The sequence below is a fragment of the Saccostrea cucullata genome, unplaced genomic scaffold, assembly GCF_032062105.1.
Source record: "Saccostrea cucullata isolate Sc308-1 unplaced genomic scaffold, CSIRO_AGI_Scuc_v1 ctg5159, whole genome shotgun sequence".
In the NCBI taxonomy this organism is placed as follows: domain Eukaryota; kingdom Metazoa; phylum Mollusca; class Bivalvia; order Ostreida; family Ostreidae; genus Saccostrea; species Saccostrea cuccullata.
This window is the reverse complement of record NW_026930312.1, coordinates 9,417-28,898: the sequence shown is the minus strand read 5'-3', so window position 1 is coordinate 28,898 and position 19,482 is coordinate 9,417. Positions and strand designations below refer to the sequence as shown.

The 19,482-nt window shown below is 33.6% G+C and overlaps 2 protein-coding genes across 2 annotated transcripts; both read left to right on the top strand.

Annotated features, from left to right (window-relative positions):
* The first annotated feature begins 3,454 nt into the window (after window positions 1-3,454).
* On the top strand, window positions 3,455-7,094 carry LOC134283666 (uncharacterized). The gene is made up of 6 exons (XM_062766163.1): window positions 3,455-3,479; window positions 3,597-3,722; window positions 5,369-5,422; window positions 5,571-5,709; window positions 5,986-6,100; window positions 6,647-7,094. Exons 1-6 carry the CDS (start codon window positions 3,455-3,457, stop codon window positions 6,968-6,970), a joined length of 783 nt encoding a protein of 260 aa, XP_062622147.1. The 3' UTR covers window positions 6,971-7,094.
* Window positions 7,095-10,305: 3,211 nt separating this feature from the next.
* Window positions 10,306-14,205, top strand: LOC134283664 (transmembrane protein 243-like). Its single transcript, XM_062766161.1, has 4 exons — window positions 10,306-10,445; window positions 11,895-11,945; window positions 12,766-12,870; window positions 13,058-14,205. The coding sequence occupies exons 1-4, from the start codon at window positions 10,359-10,361 to the stop codon at window positions 13,190-13,192; spliced, it is 378 nt and encodes a 125-aa protein (XP_062622145.1). The 5' UTR covers window positions 10,306-10,358; the 3' UTR covers window positions 13,193-14,205.
* The last annotated feature ends 5,277 nt before the right edge of the window (window positions 14,206-19,482 follow it).

Here is a 19,482-nt window from a genome sequence, read left to right as displayed (position 1 = left end):
CCTCTGTTTGTCACATGTAGTGATTCAATGTCTTTTTTGGTGCTATAATCATACTAATTCATCAGATACACACTGAATAACAAAGGAAGTGATACAAGTGCAATATAATGACAAGTTGGCCAATATAAGTAAAGGTATGAAACAATAATAATTAAACAGGCAAGAAAAAGTTAGGGCATAAGTTATGTTCAGGATTAAAAGGAATACTTTGGGTATGGATATTCACATTTTTGCTAGAGGTGACGAGGTGACGACGTTTCATTTAACTATGAACATTCATCGTAAAAAAATATTATTTTTTTTAATTCATTATTTTATATTAATACTGAACATTATTAATTTGTGGCAGATGAAGATTACTGTAATGTATATAGCGATAACCCTTAAAAGTCATAACTTATTATGAGTAGGACCTAATTTATCGGGGACGTGCATTGTGCATGTATCATCGTTTTTGAAAGGGGGCAACGATAGCTGCAATAATGTAGCCCTCTCCCTTTTTTTTTGGGAGGGCCCTCTCCAGAAAACATCAGATAAAAAAATCGGAAAGGGCTACATTATTACAGCTAGGGCAACGAGTGTGAAAAAAATCGACTCTCCTAAAAATTTGACAAAAAAGAAGTGAGAAAAATTCTCTTAGGTCAAAAATCCTATTCCGTGCGGTCGGGTAGGTTCCAACTTCTTTAAGAACCAAAATTTACCCAATCATGTCATTACTACATGTCCCCTATTTGGCTATACCACAACAATAAAAAGGGGGGTATGACATAAATGAACATTTTCAATACTAAAAAGTTGTGTCTGGAAAAAAGGGGTGGATATCCCCCCCCCCACCCCTCTTTGATGCTATGTATCTGATTATATATACATGTAAAGAGGCATGAGCAAGACCTTTTTAATGTATTAAAATTCTAACTGACAAACAAGTGATAATAACTGACAAACTAACTGACAAATACCCAAATGTAAATGGTCTGAAATGCGTAGGAAATTATTTCTAAGCGAGCAATTTTCTTTTCATGATCCACCTTCATCTAGTTTTATTGAATATTCACTTTGTTCAGCGTCTTGAAATAAGTGAAGATTTTTTCTTAAATTATAAAATGTACATTATACATACATGTATAATTTTGTATATCGATTTTACAGGTTTGCTTTTACTTTTCTTTCTTTGTGAATTGATACATTCCTCGTCCATACCTCCAACATTGGAACAGTTTTCGCTTCAGTAAGTATAAAATTATAACCAACCCCCTCTATATCTGTTTTTAAGTGCAAAAGGAGAGAAAAAAAATCTTTTTATATTTACATGAAATTGAAAAAATGTTGCATGATATGAACAATGAATTTCTGAATCAAATCGAGGAAACTGTAAAATCACTATTTTTGGTAGGGGTTAATTTTCGTTCTTTTCCAGGTGTGGAGAGATTCACAAATTTATGATCAACACGAAATGTAAAATTTCATATGCATTATATATAATTACTAGAAACCAAATCCCCACAAAGCAATATTCCTCCCCCCTCCCCCAACCTCGAAATTTTGACCCCACGAAAATATGTGATTCTCTCTCTCTCTCTCTCTCTCTCTCTCTCTCTCTCTCTCTCTCTCTCTCTCTCTCTCTCTCTCTCTCTCTCGTTTACTTGTGTTTTTCTTGCATCGCTTTAAGAATAATATTTATTATTATGAAAATTCAAATGTTACAGGGTACAATGTACAGGGAAAGGTGATAAACCTGGATTTACTGCGAGGGCTGTAAAGACTTATTTTTCTGTTGCTGGTGAAGATCCACTAGAGTTTACCCAAGCCTGCACAGGTATATAAAGTTATGGCATAAAGAATATTTAAACAATATGTCTAAGGACCGGAACACACGGTAAGGCTTGCCTTATAAGTCTGAGAACTTAAGTTCTAAACTTACCGTGTGTTCATCCATAATACACGTTTTTTTTCGAGTCTTACAAGTCTGGCTTGGGAACGGTACACACGGTTAGGCTTGCCTTATAAGTCTAAAACCTTGCGTTTTGCAGGGCGTACGGCTCATATGTCCACACGCTAAGGCAAGACTTACAATATTATAAACAACATTTACATAAATTCCATGTGTTTTTGAACCATAAACAGTGCGCATTATTAAACAGAATAATAGATTACTAGCTAGGACTTTGAAATAGTTTTACCGACCAGTGCATTCACACTGCATCATACACATTATTTAGTGAAATTCCGAAGTCAGACTTGTAAGGCTCGAAAAACGTGTATTATGGATGAACACACGGTGAGGCTAGAACTTAAGTTCCAAGACTTATAAGGCAAGCCTTACCGTATGTACCGGCCCTTAGGAACAGAACACTGCTCTTTTTCTTAAAGGTGCATGGACACAGATTTGAAGTTAATATTTTCTGTATAATATTACGACTTATATATTTTAATAGCATTTCGCACAAAAATAAATTAAAAATATTATTTTATTTAAAAGTTATTAAAACTTCAAATTTTTTGGCGGGCTTGCTTGACACATCTAGCTTTGCACTTTCACAAATTTTAATTTTATTCTTAATACTTAGGAAAATTGGCAATTTTGTTGTGTATTTATGAGAAATATTAAAACTTTAATCCAGAAAAATAATTTAAATTCAGGGTAGAACTGTTAGAAAGCAAAACTCCGTTTTAAGTATCGTCATTCCGAGCTAAGTGTTTTGTACAGAGCTTAGCAAATCGATCACACCGGTTAAACGTAAACAGTTTTTGTAAACAGGGAACGAGCTCTGTTATTGTTGATGTTTACGATTCACCGGGTGCGTTCAATTGTTAAAGTCTACTCACCACAACTGCACGGACTGACAATATACTATGTGTATGTTTTTCTTTTGGACTTTTCTACTCTGAATTTTCTGGATTATAATTTTAATATTTTTCATTTATACACAACAAGATTGCCTTTTTTCCTAAGTATTAAGAATAAAATTAAAATTTGTGAAAGTGTAAGGATGTGTCAATCAAACCCGCCAAAAAATTTCAAGTTTTAATAAGTTTTCAATGAAATAAGATTTTTAATTTATTGTTGAGTGAAATGCTATAAAAATATGTCGTAATATTATGCAGAAAATATTAATTTCAAATCTGTGTCCATGCACCTTTAATACAAGACTTAGCTGAAAAATCATTCACCCAAAGTTCAATATATTTTTTTTAAAAACCATACACGTTGGTATGTTGAAGAAAGAACACCATGTATATTCGATTAATATAATGAAAATATCCGCAAATACTTCAGTTAACCACCTATTCCTTGTTAAGAAGTATGGATGCACTGGTTGGTAAAACTATTTCAAAGTCCTAGCTAGTATTCTATTATTCCGTTTAAAATTGCACATTATTTATGGTTCAAAAACACATGGAAATTATGTAAATGTTGTTTATAATATTGTAAGTCTTGCCTTAGCGTGTGGACATGAGAGCCGTACGTCCTGCAAAACGTAAGGTTCTAGACTTATAAGGCAAGCTTTACCGTGTGCACCGGTCCTAACGAATATACATGTATTAATATTTTGACTGTGGGTTTACTACATAACGATTTTGTCTTTGCATGACAGATCCCGACCCAGAAGAAGAGGAATGTCTGTTCGAAAGGTTTGTTCTCTCAATGGCCAGAGAAGTCTGTCAAAATGAGGAAGAAAATACAATTTTGAAGAGATTGAACGTTAATCGCACATTTGTAGGTATGAGGCAGCTGCAGCAGTGTTTTCTTTTTACAGCATTCAACGTTCCTTATTGTTGAATTATAATAAAATATTTTGTACATATTTGATGATACGAAAACAAAGGAAGAGAGAGAATCTTTGAAATATTACATTATGTGTAAGGAAATGCCCAACTAAGCTAGACTGATTTATACAATTAATATGATTAAGAAGAATTTAATTCAATGTAAAATCATTCTATATTCGGGAAAGTAAATTTTCGAGGCTTATAGTCTAGGGAAAATATTTGTTGCTGACATGAAAATATTTATCACTACTTAATTAATTGATTAATTAGTTAAAGAGAAAACTAAGACAAGGTTCTGTAAGAACAAGGTACAGTTTCAATACAAATTAAGCTCAAGTTCAAGTTCATTTTATTCACCCAAACCATGATTGGTACATGGGGTTCAAATAACATACCGGTATATACATATAAGCCCCGTATTTTTCTAAAATATGAAACTGATATAAGAAATTAAATTCATTCGCTCTGAATCATGAGAATTCCATACAGTAGGAATACACAAATCGTTCTTCCCATACGACCTCCTTAATGCTAATTGTGGCGTCACTAACTTGTGCATTTTCCCGTATTTTCTTAAAAAGTTGCGGAAGAATTAAATTATTTATGAAATTTTCTTTCGGAGAACGTACTCTGCCACAGTCGCCTACAAAGATTTTGAGATATATGATTTTTCAAAGCAGTTTACACAAGATATCGGGTATCCAAAAATTGAAATGGGAGATAGTGGCAGGCACTTTTTTTCTGAAGGGAAATAAGCACAGAAATGAGTCATTCTGAGGTTTTTCAGCATTAAAATTAGTATTGTACCAAATTACTGAAGTCATATTTCCAGAACGGTCCTCCTTCATGCCATATTCTTCAATGATTTATCATATTCATATACTCAACCATAATAATTGTTAAAGCCAATTTCATAATTTTTTAAGAACATTAAATTTTTAGGGCACAATAAAACCTACACTGTAAACCGTACCTTCTTCTTTGGTTATGAATATTCACTAAGAAAATTAGGGATGTTATCTCAGGATCTTGTAGGAGTATAAAGTAAAACTATAGATACATATGCTAAAAATTGTATCAATTATCATGCATTGGTATAATGAGGAAATTGTTTAAATAACCTTTTTTAAAATATCCATGTCCAGATGTCTCTCTTGTACCTTTGGTATTTGTACCCATATGGATATGAACAAATTTTGTGAAAAGATCCTGAACTTTTGATTAGACTTTTAGTACTTTTAACTTATTATATTTTTTCCATTTTCTTAAATATTCTCCCTTCGACACAATTTAAAGATTAGACTCAACTATTGTTAAAGCCAATTTCATAACTTTTTAAGAACAAAAAATTTTTAGGGCACAATAAAGCCAAAACCGTACCTTCTTCTTTAAAATTTCAATGCTAGTACATTGTATTTCGTAAGGACCATAAATCCGTGGACCTTTGTATGCTACCAAACACAATGCGATTAAAAAACCCATGAAAATTATGATTTACCAAATAAAAGAGAAATTATTTTACATGTAATATATTTTATACAAAATAAAATACTTACAGAATACGTTATCATTTTCTTTTTTGTTCTTCCTTATATAGATGGACCATTTCCACATCTTATAAGTTCCACTTCATCCGTCCCAGTAGAAAAAGGTAGGTTCTGAATAAATTGTAATTCAGAAGGCAAAAACCAACAAAACACTCTTTATTAGTATTTATATATGTTCCCAATTATAAAAAGCTACCTGATAATTATCTACATAAAATATGATACATGTAAACTGTTCTCTCTTTTTTTCAGAAAATCAACAGGAAAATCTTATTAACTCTTTGAAATTAGGAATTGCTCTGGGAACCATATTTGGATTTTTATTTGGTGTCATTGTATCTTTTGGTGTGCTTGGGATATTCCGTAATTTTCAAAGACGTATTAAAGAAAGGTACCCAGAAAATGTTATATTTTCACTTCGAGTGTTCGAGTTTCCCATTTTCGTTGAGCCTGTCATATAAGCGGCAGATGAATAGCACATTGACAGCACAGGTGTTTGACGTTTTTAACCTTTCTTTTCATAAATAATAAAAAAAAGTTCCAATTATCAAATTATTGTATGCAGACTTTTTTAATTTATGAAAAGAAAGGTTAAAAACATGACATTTTTTCTGAATTCTGTCACCATGACGATACTGATGTGTTATGTTATATCTTACACTTTTAGAGATGCACCAAACACAGCACCCAAGGCGACAACATTAGGAGAAAAAGACATTAAAACAGGACAACTAAATGATCATACAAATAATTACATGTACTGCGATATCGAAGACGCTAACGTAAGTAATTTATGGGGAGCCGTTTTGATATTTACTGCCAAAAAGTGATATCAACTATTCGAATAGGTGGTATCACCTATTCGAATAAGTGATATCACCTATTCGAATAGGTGATATCACCTATTCAATTTGAATTGGTGATATCACCGATTCGAATAGGTGATATCACTTTTTGGCAGTAAATACCAAAACAACGCCTCATAGTAATTATTGCTACAACATTTACTTGTACATTTTGTATAGTACATCAAGATTCCTAGACGTATGTTTAATTAGATTCAGGAAAAGTATTCAAAAGTTTTAAAGACCTACAATTAATCAAGTTTGTCAGAACTTTAATAACTGCATGCAATGCATACATATGTATGTTCAAATTCGTTTGTGGAAACACAGAAACCGCTGCTATTATAAAGATAAAACAAATTAACCTTTTGCCATTGGTGCCGTTTTACTTGAAGAAAATACTGGTAGCATTGATTTCTTTACCAAAGAAAATATGTTTTTCTTTTATTGTCCTAGTCAAAAGTAAACTCCTTCTGTTTTCAGTATCATATACCCAAAGAGATGACTTGTACAGGAAGTAGCGAATCAGGTGCTTCATATAGCTATGACTGTCCTCCACTTATATATAACCATCTGAACGAAAAGAATGAGGGCCAAGTTGGTGCGAAATATGATCATTTCCGGGAAGTATCCTCAGATGCCCGGATGACAAATGGTGACTACAAAATATTAGAGCCATTGCATTCTCTGGATCAAATGAACTCGAATAAAACTGGGAAGTCGCCAATTAATAACGAAGGGGCCATGAGTGGTCAAGATACAAGGACAGATGATGCGTATTTTGTTTTAGAAAAAGAGATTCAGTAATATATGTTAGACAACGATTGCAATGAATTTCATGTAACTTGCATATAATTTGTGTAACTGACAGTCATTGAATGATAGAAAATGAATCTCTACCATATATTTTTTTTAAAACATTCTCCGTGTTTATTATCTGGAAGTTGTAACAATATGATTGTCTTGAAATGCATGGGATTTACAAATTTTTTCTTTACGTAAAAATAATTAGAAAGTACATGTTGTATAATGCACAGTTTCATTTGAATGAAGAATAAAAATAAAATCCTTATATACGGTATCAGTGGTTGCTTATCCAAATATATGGTATAGGCACAATTACCATTTAAATACTTTTAAAGTTTTAATTCTATTTATTTTAATTTCAATCACGACATTGTGGATTGATTAGATAATGTCAGATTGGGTAATTGATTAAATTGGTAAATTAATAATTACAAACCGATCCCAATAACAGTTTTTGATCTCAAGCTCTTTATATAGAAACAGTTCTAATACTTCTGTAACTATTTTTGATGTGCGAAGCAATAACAACCCTACATGTACAGCGCCGATCCGTGCTGCGCAACAGCCGTGAGCTAGGATATGTTGCCATTCCTTCACCACCGCTGTCTGAAACTCCTGTCGATTTTGGATAAGTGTTGGAAAAGCTGAAATGCGTTGGAGAAGAACGTCCAATTCATGTTCAATTGGGTTCAGGTCTCGGGAACGTCTTTGCCAGTCCATACGCTGAATTGTTTTACTTTTCAACATTACTTTGCGATTAAGCCTCTATGATATCTAGAATTAATCTCTATTTAAATCAGATGAAATCCTTGAGTTTCCCACAGTACCTGCAATGGATCTAACAAAAGGACAAAGATATTATAATTCCGGTATTTTAAACCTGTCGTGGAACATTCAATAATGTGCAGATCAGTTTTGTAGTCGTCTAGTCGACACTTATGGCCTCCCAAAATCATCGCCGAACCTCCATCAAATCTGTCATGCTAAGAAATGCGGAATGTCTTTCCCCTTCGCTCTCCAAACAAGTCTTCTCCCATCACTGATGAAAGTCAACACAAAATCGCGACTCGTTTGAGAACAGAAAGCCAATGACGTTAATGCCAATTTCTGTGTTCTTTTGCCCATTGAAGTTAATTTTATAATTACACCTGCCAGTACAAATAAATAAATTGTTTTAGATTCATCGCATTTGTCTATATATCAAAAAGCGAAATCACACTGGTCAACAAAATTCTGGCTGACAAACCTACATTCTTCAACCACCATATGTGAACTCGCATATAAAGTATTTTAAATATATATATGATAAATAGAATACTACATACTAAAATCCATATACCGGTATATCATATGTCACATTTTCGGCCCTCGGGCTGATATGGGGCCACTCGGGCTGATATGACATATGATATGGATTTTAGTACGTAATATTCTCTATTTATTACATTTCGCGTTGTAACAATGAACACTGTCTTTTCTAGACCTTCGCCGAAACCCTAACCCCATCCCAACCCGCTTATCACATCTCATTTCTAAGTTTATTAGATGGGTCATCTTTCAATGCGAGTGGAGTCGTAGACTTACCGGTCTGGAGGATTTCTACGATCGGAAAAAACAACTTCAAACTACTTCGACCCCTAATCCAATTAATGCGAGAGATACCAAATGTAAGAAATGTTGTTGAAGATGAACGTCATTTTTTATTTATTTGTATGTCCTCTTTATGAAAAATTACGATTTCAAGTTTATTTTGTACATTTTTTAACAAATGTATGATATATCTCATGAAATTTTTAAACCAGCCGATGTTAAATCAGCGAGAAATATTTATAACTTCATACGTGATGCATTTAATATTATGAAAATATGTGTTACTATACATGCATATTTGTTTACTGTATTTGTATGACTTGCACCTCATTTTTTGTCTAATTAAATAAATAAAAAAAGCTCACTACTGTGTAGATTCTTTAATCTATCTATAATGGCCTTTAAAAAATTGTTGTACAATGTACCTTTTCCATAAATTATACTAGTACACATGTACATAATGCCATAGTTCACCCTCTATTTTATATGTACTGGTCAAAAATGGTTTTCAATAGCAAACAATTAACTTAGCAATTTTTCCTACATGTGACGGGGGTATCATTTTGTGAGCTCAATGCTCTAAGTACATTTTATTAATAATGTGATTTACGGAAACACTGTACATCCGATTGAATAGTATTGAAACGTTTCCTGTGTATGTACTAAGTATGTATGCATGATTGATGTGTGTGTGTAGACCATTTGGGTATTTATTTCACATTACAATACTTCGGAAACAAACGATAATTGATCCCATATATGTATCGATATGACTCAATGAGTGATTATGATTATGAAAAAAAGTAAAATTTTTGGGTTATTCTCAAAATATACGGTATTTTTTGCATAAAGATTTCAGGGATTCATTAAAGTGCTAAATTCTTCTTTTGTTTCTGTTTTCAAGTCGGAAATAATAATCAGTTTGATTTTACATGTTTTATTTGGAAGGAAATCATGTCATCAATTGCGGCTGAGTTTCAGGTATTGTTGTATTATTTATTTAGCTGCAGCTGATATCGTGCTATTTTTAAAAAGCAACAAAAAAAGAAAGGAAAAAAATCTCTTAATTTTTGGCCTTCTTCAAAAGAAATTTCTGTTATTATGATATTAAATACTTTTTAAAACCTAAAGGGGAACTATTTTTTCAAATATAATATTAATTTGAAAATCGATGACTGTTATTCTGTTATTGACCTGGTCGGCCACCACTTTTTATACTGTTGAACCACGGATCCTGTGCGAGATAGTACGCAACGCAATCGACTATTATGCGAACGATTTAGCAAAACTTCGTTTAAAAGTGAAACCACTCGGAGTTCCTCGGATGACTCGTACCTCGCACATAACCTCGGATGTCAACGGTGAGTTACCATCTTGCTGATTAAGTCATGTGATCTTATTTGAATTTCTTTCAAATGTCATACATTTGAAATCGGCGTTATTTTATGACACACTCAACATTTTTTTCTTGCTTTCAAAGCTTACTTACATGAGTTTGTAATCAAAACCTGTTTACGATAAATAATTCCACAAATTAAGAAACATTTTCAAAGAACGTTATGCAGAGCGAAATATGAAATGAGTGATAAGGCAGTTTCCGGCGGAGAAATGTAAGGATCTGATGCGTATTCCTCCACCAATCACATCCGAGGTTTGAATGGAGCGGAGCGGAGTCAGCCGAGGATTGCCGATTGAAGTGAAACCGGAAGTTTTCAAAAAGTCATGTGAAAATTTCCAAGATCATGAAGACGTGAAAAGAGATTTTTGTCTTTGACTGAATATTTCTAAAATTAACATAATGAGCACCGGAAATTATCAGTCTACCGATAATCGGTACAGGGATGCCGCTGACGTACCGCTATTTGGTGATCACCAGCAGCCTAGAGTTAGTGTTTCTATCTATATCCTAGAATTGCTGCATTCTTGAATTTAGCTTTCTGCATAAGTCTTATGCATCATGTGAATGATAATATTAATAAGAGAAAACATTAAAGTATTTATCCCGCCATTTTATCTAATTAGCATTAGATTTTTTTAATTGCTCCAACAGTGTTCAACTAGGTCGATTGACTACCAGCAACCTGAGACTAAATGAGCAGATGAAAATTTAATACTTTTAAAAATAAAATCAAGTTTACTTAAATAATTAATGTGTTGATGGTGCAACTGTCAGGGCGAGCGGAGATACTTTTATTGTTTTAATTTAGATTGGGTTGTCAGACACACGTGGGTTTAGACATGACCTCGTTTATAAGTTGCAATACCAAAAAGATGCTGAAACAGTGCTAAAATTAAATGAAGAACATTTCTATTTACTGTAGATGTACTTTTTTCCACGGGGTCATAATTCCGCGGAATCTCAATTTCTGTTTAATCCTCGGGTAGAAAATTACGCGGATTTCTTAAACTGTCACTACATGCCTTACATTTATATAAAGTACACTTGGACAAATTTCCGCTGAAAGTTTGTGACCGCGTACAGAGGGTAAATTAATATCACGCGGAAAAAAGTACTTCTAGGTAAATACAGTATCTTCAACATATATCCAACAAATCAAGGCGAAATTACTTTTTGTTGCACTTTGATGTTATTCTCATGAGACTGTAGCTAGCTGATGCATTGTGGGTCCAGAGTAACTGTGAGAAAAAAAAATGGATCAATGCATGTGCAAAGTCCTAATTTTCTCTTTGCCCTTGCATTGCTTTAAGAGCTTGCATTAACAAGCAGTGCTTTGGGTTGCTTGCTGTTAGATCTTTGAATTGCGCCAACAAGATCAATTGACTACCAGTGCTTAAAGCCATATATGGCGTAACTGATCAAAAAATATATTTTCGAAAAATACAAAATTAAGTAAAGAAATATAGTTGATACATTTAAATTAAAGCTTTTCATACAATTCTGAACACGGAGAACACCTCGTTTCATCTAATAATACAATTTTATCTTCTCTGTAATGTGTTATTTAAATCTTTTGTATTTTCTTCCGAGTCAGAGAAAATTCCGAGAATGCAAATTAAATTGTGATATCTTTATAACGCAATTGATTTAGATTTTGTAATTTACGGAAAAGTTCTATCTTTATATAAAGTAATGATACAAATAATAAGTTCTTATAATTTAAGTCCAATAATTTTCATTGTACATACGCCATATATGGCTATAAAGAATCACAACCAACACAAATGAAACTTAAAATAAAGTTTTAATACTCAAATAATTAAAAATTTGCTTTAGGCATGCTCTTTTCAAAATTTCTGTGCGGTTAGGAGCTGTCATTCTTGATATACATGTATAAGTTTTGAATAATATGGTTTATATCTTGTTTATTTTTAGGATCGGATGATTAACTTGGTTGTAGGAGTATTTACAAGTATTGTTGTTGCAGTAAGTATCAGTTGGTATAAAATCTAGTACAGTGAAACATATTTATCGGTATGTAGTTCTACATTGATTTCTGGAAATTTGCCTAATGTTATGTGAGCTTTAAGGCCCTGTCTTAAATTCAATTGTTTAATTAGAATGATTTTTTAATCCACAATGTTTTCTAATTCTGCACATTCCCTCCATAGATCCCAAATGTTTCTTTTATAATGATTGAAACAAAGTTAAGATGAACGAATATACTGTAGATTCCTAAATATACGTGTGTAATTTAATTATTATCGCGTAATTTCGTGAGAAGCACCACACGTGAAATCAAATTACTCGCCTTTATTTTTATGGTGCTAAAATCTTTGTAAAATTTCTTGATCAACTGTCCATTCGTGAATTCTTATTCTCGCAATTTGATGTTGAAGAGCCCATTCGCAATAATAAGTACTCGCTAAAAATAAGAAATTTACAGTAATCATTGTATCTCAATAAATGAAGGCAAAAAATGTATTTTAAAAAATGTAAATCATAGGTGTTACATGTACCGGGTAGTTGCCAATGTTTTGTTGTCTAGTCTGAAAAAAAAGAAGAAAAAAAAATTGTAATGGAAAACCAGAGAGCTAATGTGCCACCTTTTTTTTGGTTAAAGCTCAAGGCATCAAAACATTACATGTATCCACTGCTTATATCCGCATTACCAGCGTACCTTCTAGGTCCAAATTTAAGTCAGAGGAATTTTTCTAAATAGAAATTTTGTGTACTGCAGTATTTAAATTTTAACTATGATATGATATTGTACAATTTGTTCCATATATTTATTTTTGTTACACAGGTCACCCTCATCAGTGCATTCATTTTCCCAAGCTTCCCTCCAAATGGAATCAATGTCTTCTTCGCCATCATCATCGTAATGATATGTGGATCTCATTTACTTCTGGTAAGGAGAGAGATTGCAATAAAGTAGAAAAATTCCCAGCCTCTTGAGTTGTACAGCTGCTTGCCTATATTTCTATCTTACTTTGTAGTTCCCCTTCCTCTATATAAAATCTTTTAGATTCAAGTCTGATTTTTTTTTTTCAGGTGTATTTTTAACTTTGTTATACATGTATTGGAATGTCTTGCAGATTTTCTGGTACAGACAAGGTGACTTGGAACCAAAGTTTCGGCGAATGATTATCTACAATGCCTTTACCATAATCCTACTGTGTGTTTGTGGAAATCTGTATTTTCATAACATTCTGAGGAAGCACAGCTCCTGATGTCCAGTTTGTTTGTTTGTTTTGTTAAATATGTTCAGAGAAGTTAAGTTGTTCTAACACTAAGTGTACATGTTTACATCTAGTATCTTTAAACAAAGATGAGTCCTTCAAAAGAAAAGGGTTTTCACGTGTGCCATACAAGTATAATTTGTGATATTTTAGGTGAAGGCAGGTGATGTGTAGATCATTTCATTGTCATTCTTTAGCATGTGTAGATGGTATTTTTTTCATTTTCATCATTACTGAAGTATCAGAAGTTGTATAAATGCAGAAGGGCTTTTTTTTGCTTCTGATGATGATATGATATGTAGAAATAAGATTTAGTTAGGTTATATTTCAACAGTTTTGCAGGCAAGATTGGTTATCAGTTATTGTACTCCCACTCCTTAGGAGAGAGGGGTATACTGTTTTACCCTTGTGTGTCTGTCCATCTGTCTGTCTGTTTCTAAAAACATTTTGGTCATAGTAAGTTTTCTCAGCAACTACTCATCACAGATGGCTGAAATTTTGACACAGTCTTCTCTGAGGCGGCATGCCATTGCCATATGACTGGATTCATTTTTGTTCAAATCCAGTGTCAACTTCCTGTTCATCCATGCATCTGTCCATTTCATGCATAACAGATTTTCGTCACTGTTTTCTCAGCAGCTTGAAATTTTAGCACATACTTTGTTGATGCATGCCATATGGTGTTATTCATTTTTGTTTAAACCTGATGTCAACTTCCTGTTCATCTGTGCGGCTGTCCTTTTCATGCATAACAAATTGTGGTTGCAGTTTTCTCAGCAACTACTCATCACAGATGCTTGAAATTGTAGCACTTTCTTCGATGAGGCATTCCATAAAGTGGGAATTTTTCTATATGAATCTGATGTCAACTTCCTGTTTATTGCATCTGCCCATAACTGAAATCGACATATATATTAACATAATAGACAGAGTATATTCTCATCAGAGCAGGGGGTATTACTAGTGAGCATTGGCTCACAGACTCCTTGTTTTGTTTGTTTGGATTTTTTTTGGGGGGGGGGGGGGGGCTTTCAATTGTGGAGGTCAGCCAGGTTCGATCCCCGGTGGCCAGATAGCTTAGTTGGTTAGTTGGTAGAGCACCTGACCGGAGTTTCAGGGGGCCGGGGTTCAAATCCTGGTCTGGTCCACTGCATTTTCTCCTCTCCCATTACATTTGGTGCTTTGCCATGCCCTGGAACTGACAGGTGAGAGGCCTGCCAGGGATGATCCGGGTTGGGGTCTTTTGAGGGCCAAAGACCTTTAAGGATGAAGGAATGTGGCAGTCAGCAGGGTTCGATCGCTGGTGGCCAGATAGCTCAGTTGGTAGAGCATCTGACCAGAGTTTCAGGGGGACCCTGGTTAGAATCCCGGTCTGGTCCACTGTATTTTCTCCTCTCCCATTACACAATTAATCTATAACATTTAGATAAAAAAAAACTTGTGTTATACATTGTAAAGGGTTTCTTTAGGTGTTGCATAATTTATCATTTTGCTTGCTTGATTAAAGGTATGTCATTAATTTGGGAGAACTATTTTTGTCAGACCCAGTGTTTCTTCATCTTTGCAAAATTTCAAGTAAAACAAAAGACAGATTATACTGATCAAAGTTATCTTTCTTGGGTTCAGTACTCATTAGCAAGATTATTGATTTAACAAAAGTTTGGCTGCCAAGAACCAAAGCATTAGCTAAAGGGGGCACCTTGCTGAAAAAAACCCTGCTATGCACGTAACAGAATCATTTGAAACATTTAATTGCTGTTTGATATTTTATTTTTAAACACAGGCACTTGTTGACAGGAACCCACCCCCAATCCCAATCTACACCCTTCATCAAAATATTCTTTAAATTTTTTTTTTTATACTCATGAATTATTCATCTAGTGCTTATTTACAATGTATTCCTTTTGAAAAATCCAAAAAATAACACAGATTTATCGATTTCTTTTAAAAGTCATACCCGTGGTGGTGTATTTAACAATACCACGGGTATGACCTTTTGAGAAAGTCTTTAAATCTTTTTTTTTTTTTGATTTTACATATGGAATACATTGTAAATAAGTACTAGATGAATAATTCATGAGAAAAAAATATTTTGACCAGGAGTGTACCACAAGTACCTGTGTTTTAAAGTATTGGTAGTTAAGCGTTATTTTTGGCTTTTGAGGTGATTAAGTGCTGTGCATGATTTGGATATAAAACAATGCATTGTTGTCCATAGCTTTCAAACATTTTATATGTACAATGTACATAAATAACCATAAGGATGATTATGTACATAATATAGGTTATATTGCACTCAGCTTTACATAAGTTTTCAAGTCAAAATGCCTGTGCCAACCTATGTAGGTTAATATATTATAAATAGCTTTACATGTCTTTATTTGTAACAAGAATTTAACATTCTTATTTTACTTCAATATTTCAAAGACAGCACAGTATCCAATTCAAACTCTACGTATGTATTGGTAGAAGTAATAGTAATTTTTTTTGGGGGGGGGGGGGGGGGGGGGGTATCTGTTGATAACTTGTCGGCAAGTTACTGGTAGTCATTTAGTAAATAGTACCTCACAGAAAGTCCTTTTATTATCCTGCATTGACTTTTTTCTTTATGTGTTTTGAAAATTCTAAAAAGGAGAACTATTGTTTATTTAATAAATGCTGATTCACATTTAAATGTGTACTGAAACATGTAAAATGCCTGTAAGAAGAAATTGAAAATAATAAAATATTCTTCTGAAGAGCAAAGAAAAAAGTTTCATTTTACAACATAGTTATGATTCATATACATGCATATGCATGATGTTTATCCTATATTTTCATTATTATTTATAGTCTATTGCATGATTGTGTTGAAGTACTTGTATATAATTGTTCTTTTGTGTCCAGTTTGTCTAAAATATCTGAAGTTTTTTCTGGTGTTTTTACGGTTTTGATCTATCATATCGTAAAAAAGCCAGGAAATCGTCAGATATTTCAGACTAGTGTCCGTTATGAAGGATTTGCAATCTCTGATGGTTATCTTTAAGGGGAATGTTTCCTCTTCAGTCCTATATCCTATCAATGTATGTTTTCAAGATTGTCAAGGATATAAAGCTGACATGTGGATTATTTATCTTTAAATTTTTTTTCATAAGTATATCATTTCCATAAGATTTTTGACATGTTCATATTTTTGTCTGTAAAATTTATCGTATTTTGTTTTTTGAAAGTTAGTGATAAAATACTGCAGCAAAAAACACTGTGTTTTAAACATTCAGGTATCAAGTTGTCAAATATACATTTTGTCTTTTTTTTCTATGTGAGCATGTGACCCCATTTTTTAACTTACCATTGTTGGGTTTGGTTCACGGAGTTCTTTTCAGTTTCTTTGGAAGATGACTAGGAGAGCTTAGGAATGTACAAATGTCATTCCCATGCCAGTTTGTTTCATCTGTAAATAATTTTATTAAAGATGTCTCTACATACAATATTTGAACTACTTGTAACTAGGATTAGAAATCCTGTTTCTCAGCAATTAAGCATGTACAAAAAGAGCAACATTTTTAGCTTTGTCAATTTCAATTTTCAAAAATCTATTTTGACATTTTTTTTATAAAATGTAGAATAAGAAAATTGTTTTGAAAGGCCATTTCTTGATTCCTTTGAAACTTTTGTCTTCTTGGACACCGTCCTCATCATCATTTTTTACTTTTGACAAATAATGTGCACAACAAATATTTGTACGATGTGTCTATGAATTCATTTTCAAATTGTTACTCTTCAGAAGGTATTCATGGTACATGCAGTGGTTGTCACATTTTCAATGAAACTCATCAATGTTTGATTATTACAAGGAGTAAATAAATGTATATTTATATTTGAATTATAGTTCAAAGTCAATAACAAAAGTGCAAGTGTCGTTCAAATAGTGTAAGAAGTAGAGCTACAGTCTTGTCAAAGATGTCTAGTGTATATAAAAACATTTTTGATTGAATGGTTAATAAGATGATGATTTGCAGGCTATTTTGTGTATGGGCCCTTAATTGTCTAGATATGAAAACACTGATTTTCATGAGACTCAAGTATGTTATTAAGTTACGGACTGCATGCAATTAATGTACATACATGTACAATGTATTTTGTGATAATTAATATTAAAGGGGACATCAAGTTACTTTCTGCTCGTGCTATTTTATTTACGAAATCAAGAACTATATTAAACGTAACTTCAATAAAAGTTGTTTAAAAGTGGAATAAACATCACTCATCCTCCATCAGATTTGGTGATAGCAGTAAATATCTCAAAGACATCGTAGTGTTCTATTTTTATTCCCTCAAAACTATATTTTTTTTATCACTTTTCTTTATACTATTCATGTTCCATGAGCTGATCCAATCTAGGAGAGATTGGAGCGGATCGGGATTTTTTGGAGGGAGGGGGGGGGGTCTCAGTCCAACAAAATGTCCCTTCTCTAACACGACGACATTTCGGGAAGGGGAGGATTACTTCTCTTTGACACATCCTACCAACTACACAGTGGTCCATGTTTTCTACATGGGGCCCCGGTCCCCTCCATACTACAGGTGTAACGAGTGTGTTTCATTGACAACTTGTTATTGTGATGTCGATATAAATTGATAGCAAAAGTCCTTATGAATTGGTAGTGAACTTTCTCCGGATCACTCGTATGAAGTGTGATAGTATGTATGTATGTCAAGAGTGGAAACGGAAATAATTTACACTTGAATTATGTAAACGTGCATTCCCGAGAAACATTGGGAAGACCTCTGACCGTCGTATAATATAATCACTAGTATAGATCAGAAACTCCTGTTTCTTTCAGACCTTCTCGTCATTATATAAGGCATACAATATATGTGATATTAATAACGCAATCACCTATGTCAAAATCGATATTTAATATATAAGCATAAAATTATTTTCATTTAGAAAATTTTAAAACCCTCTATGAACACATTGCCTTCTTCGTTAGCCAAGGGTTTCTGATACGCTGCTCACCTCATGATTATGAGTAGAGAAGCGTATCAGAAACCCTTGGCTAGCGAAGATGACATTGCTTGTTCATGGATGAAAAGATTTTGAAAAGTTCTAAAACCAAAAGTGTTATGCTCAGAGCCTCCGGTATTCATATTTTGAGTCCTTTTATAGTTACCGTTACCGTCTCGCGACGCGGAAGTTCGATTGACGGTAGTGAAAGGCGGATCCAGGGCCGGCGCGTCAGGCGTACCCCCACCCCACCCCTTTTGATTTTTTTTTTAAAATTTGTTTTGTACTATCCTAAAATCAAGGGGAAACACTTATTTGTTATATACATATTTCCTCATTTTTCCGGTGGCTCTACCCTCGGAACCCCACCGCTGGCCCCGGGGCTTCAATGCAGCCCCAGAACCCCTACCTTCTACTGCCCCACCCCACCCCCGTTATGATATTCCTTGATCCGCCGCTGGTAGTTTTGACTATTGACCCACAGTATGGCACCTAGTAAGTAATCTGATGACCGTTGCTTTCGACGCCAATGTACCACGTCATTGAATGGTTGGTTAACGTAGAACACCCGGGAATACAGCATATGTAAAATTCCTGATTTCGCCCTGTATAAGTAAGGAATTTGTACAACTACTATGTAATTAACATCCATATGATCTCGGATGTCCTGAAAAGGATGTAAACAGAAACAACAAGGCCAAGGTAGCCATGTCCATATCCATATTTTTATATGTGAATATAAAGTATTCACAAATATGTGAATTTCAAAGTAGATGGCATGTATTTTTTTAATTGACTTTGAACTAAGTTTTAAAAAATAATATAGTTTCTAAATGTTCTTATTTTGCCATCATCTTTGATTTTTATTTTTTCTTTTTGAGTATAAAATGACGCTTGCATTTCAGTCAAATAGAATCGTCCAGGACATACATACAGGATTTTAAAATGTATACTCTGCATACAAATTTCTGCACATTGTGCACATTTAAAGGCTGGTATTTTCTAATTTTCGGTCAGCAGAGGAATAAAAATATCCAAGTTCATTCCGTGAAAGCTGTTGGAAGCAATTTCAGTTGGGGGGGGGGGGGGTATATCTAAATATAACAAGCAAAATTTACAAACAAAAAAAGGTCATCAGTCTGAAAAACTAAGGGGAACACACATAAATTACCTTTTTGCTATAGTACTCTATATATTGTCAAATAATTAGAGTACATCTTTTGAACCACCTTGTGGGTTCTTTTGTCCAGGAGTGGATCAAAACTCTGACTGGTACATCTTGCCCCGCCTCTAT

What these genes read in the sequence shown, in the direction of transcription:
- LOC134283666 (XM_062766163.1), top strand. Translation starts at nt 3,455, where the DNA reads ATGAGAGCCGTACGTCCTGCAAAAC. An exon ending in ATCCGTCCCAGTAGAAAAAG is followed by an intron (nt 5,423 to 5,570) that starts GTAGGTTCTGAA and finishes TCTTTTTTTCAG; the next exon opens with AAAATCAACAGGAAAATCTT. An exon ending in CAAAGACGTATTAAAGAAAG is followed by an intron (nt 5,710 to 5,985) that starts GTACCCAGAAAA and finishes TTACACTTTTAG; the next exon opens with AGATGCACCAAACACAGCAC.
- LOC134283664 (XM_062766161.1), top strand. Translation starts at nt 10,359, where the DNA reads ATGAGCACCGGAAATTATCAGTCTACCGATAATCGGTACAGGGATGCC. An exon ending in TTACAAGTATTGTTGTTGCA is followed by an intron (nt 11,946 to 12,765) that starts GTAAGTATCAGT and finishes TTTGTTACACAG; the next exon opens with GTCACCCTCATCAGTGCATT. An exon ending in GTGGATCTCATTTACTTCTG is followed by an intron (nt 12,871 to 13,057) that starts GTAAGGAGAGAG and finishes AATGTCTTGCAG; the next exon opens with ATTTTCTGGTACAGACAAGG.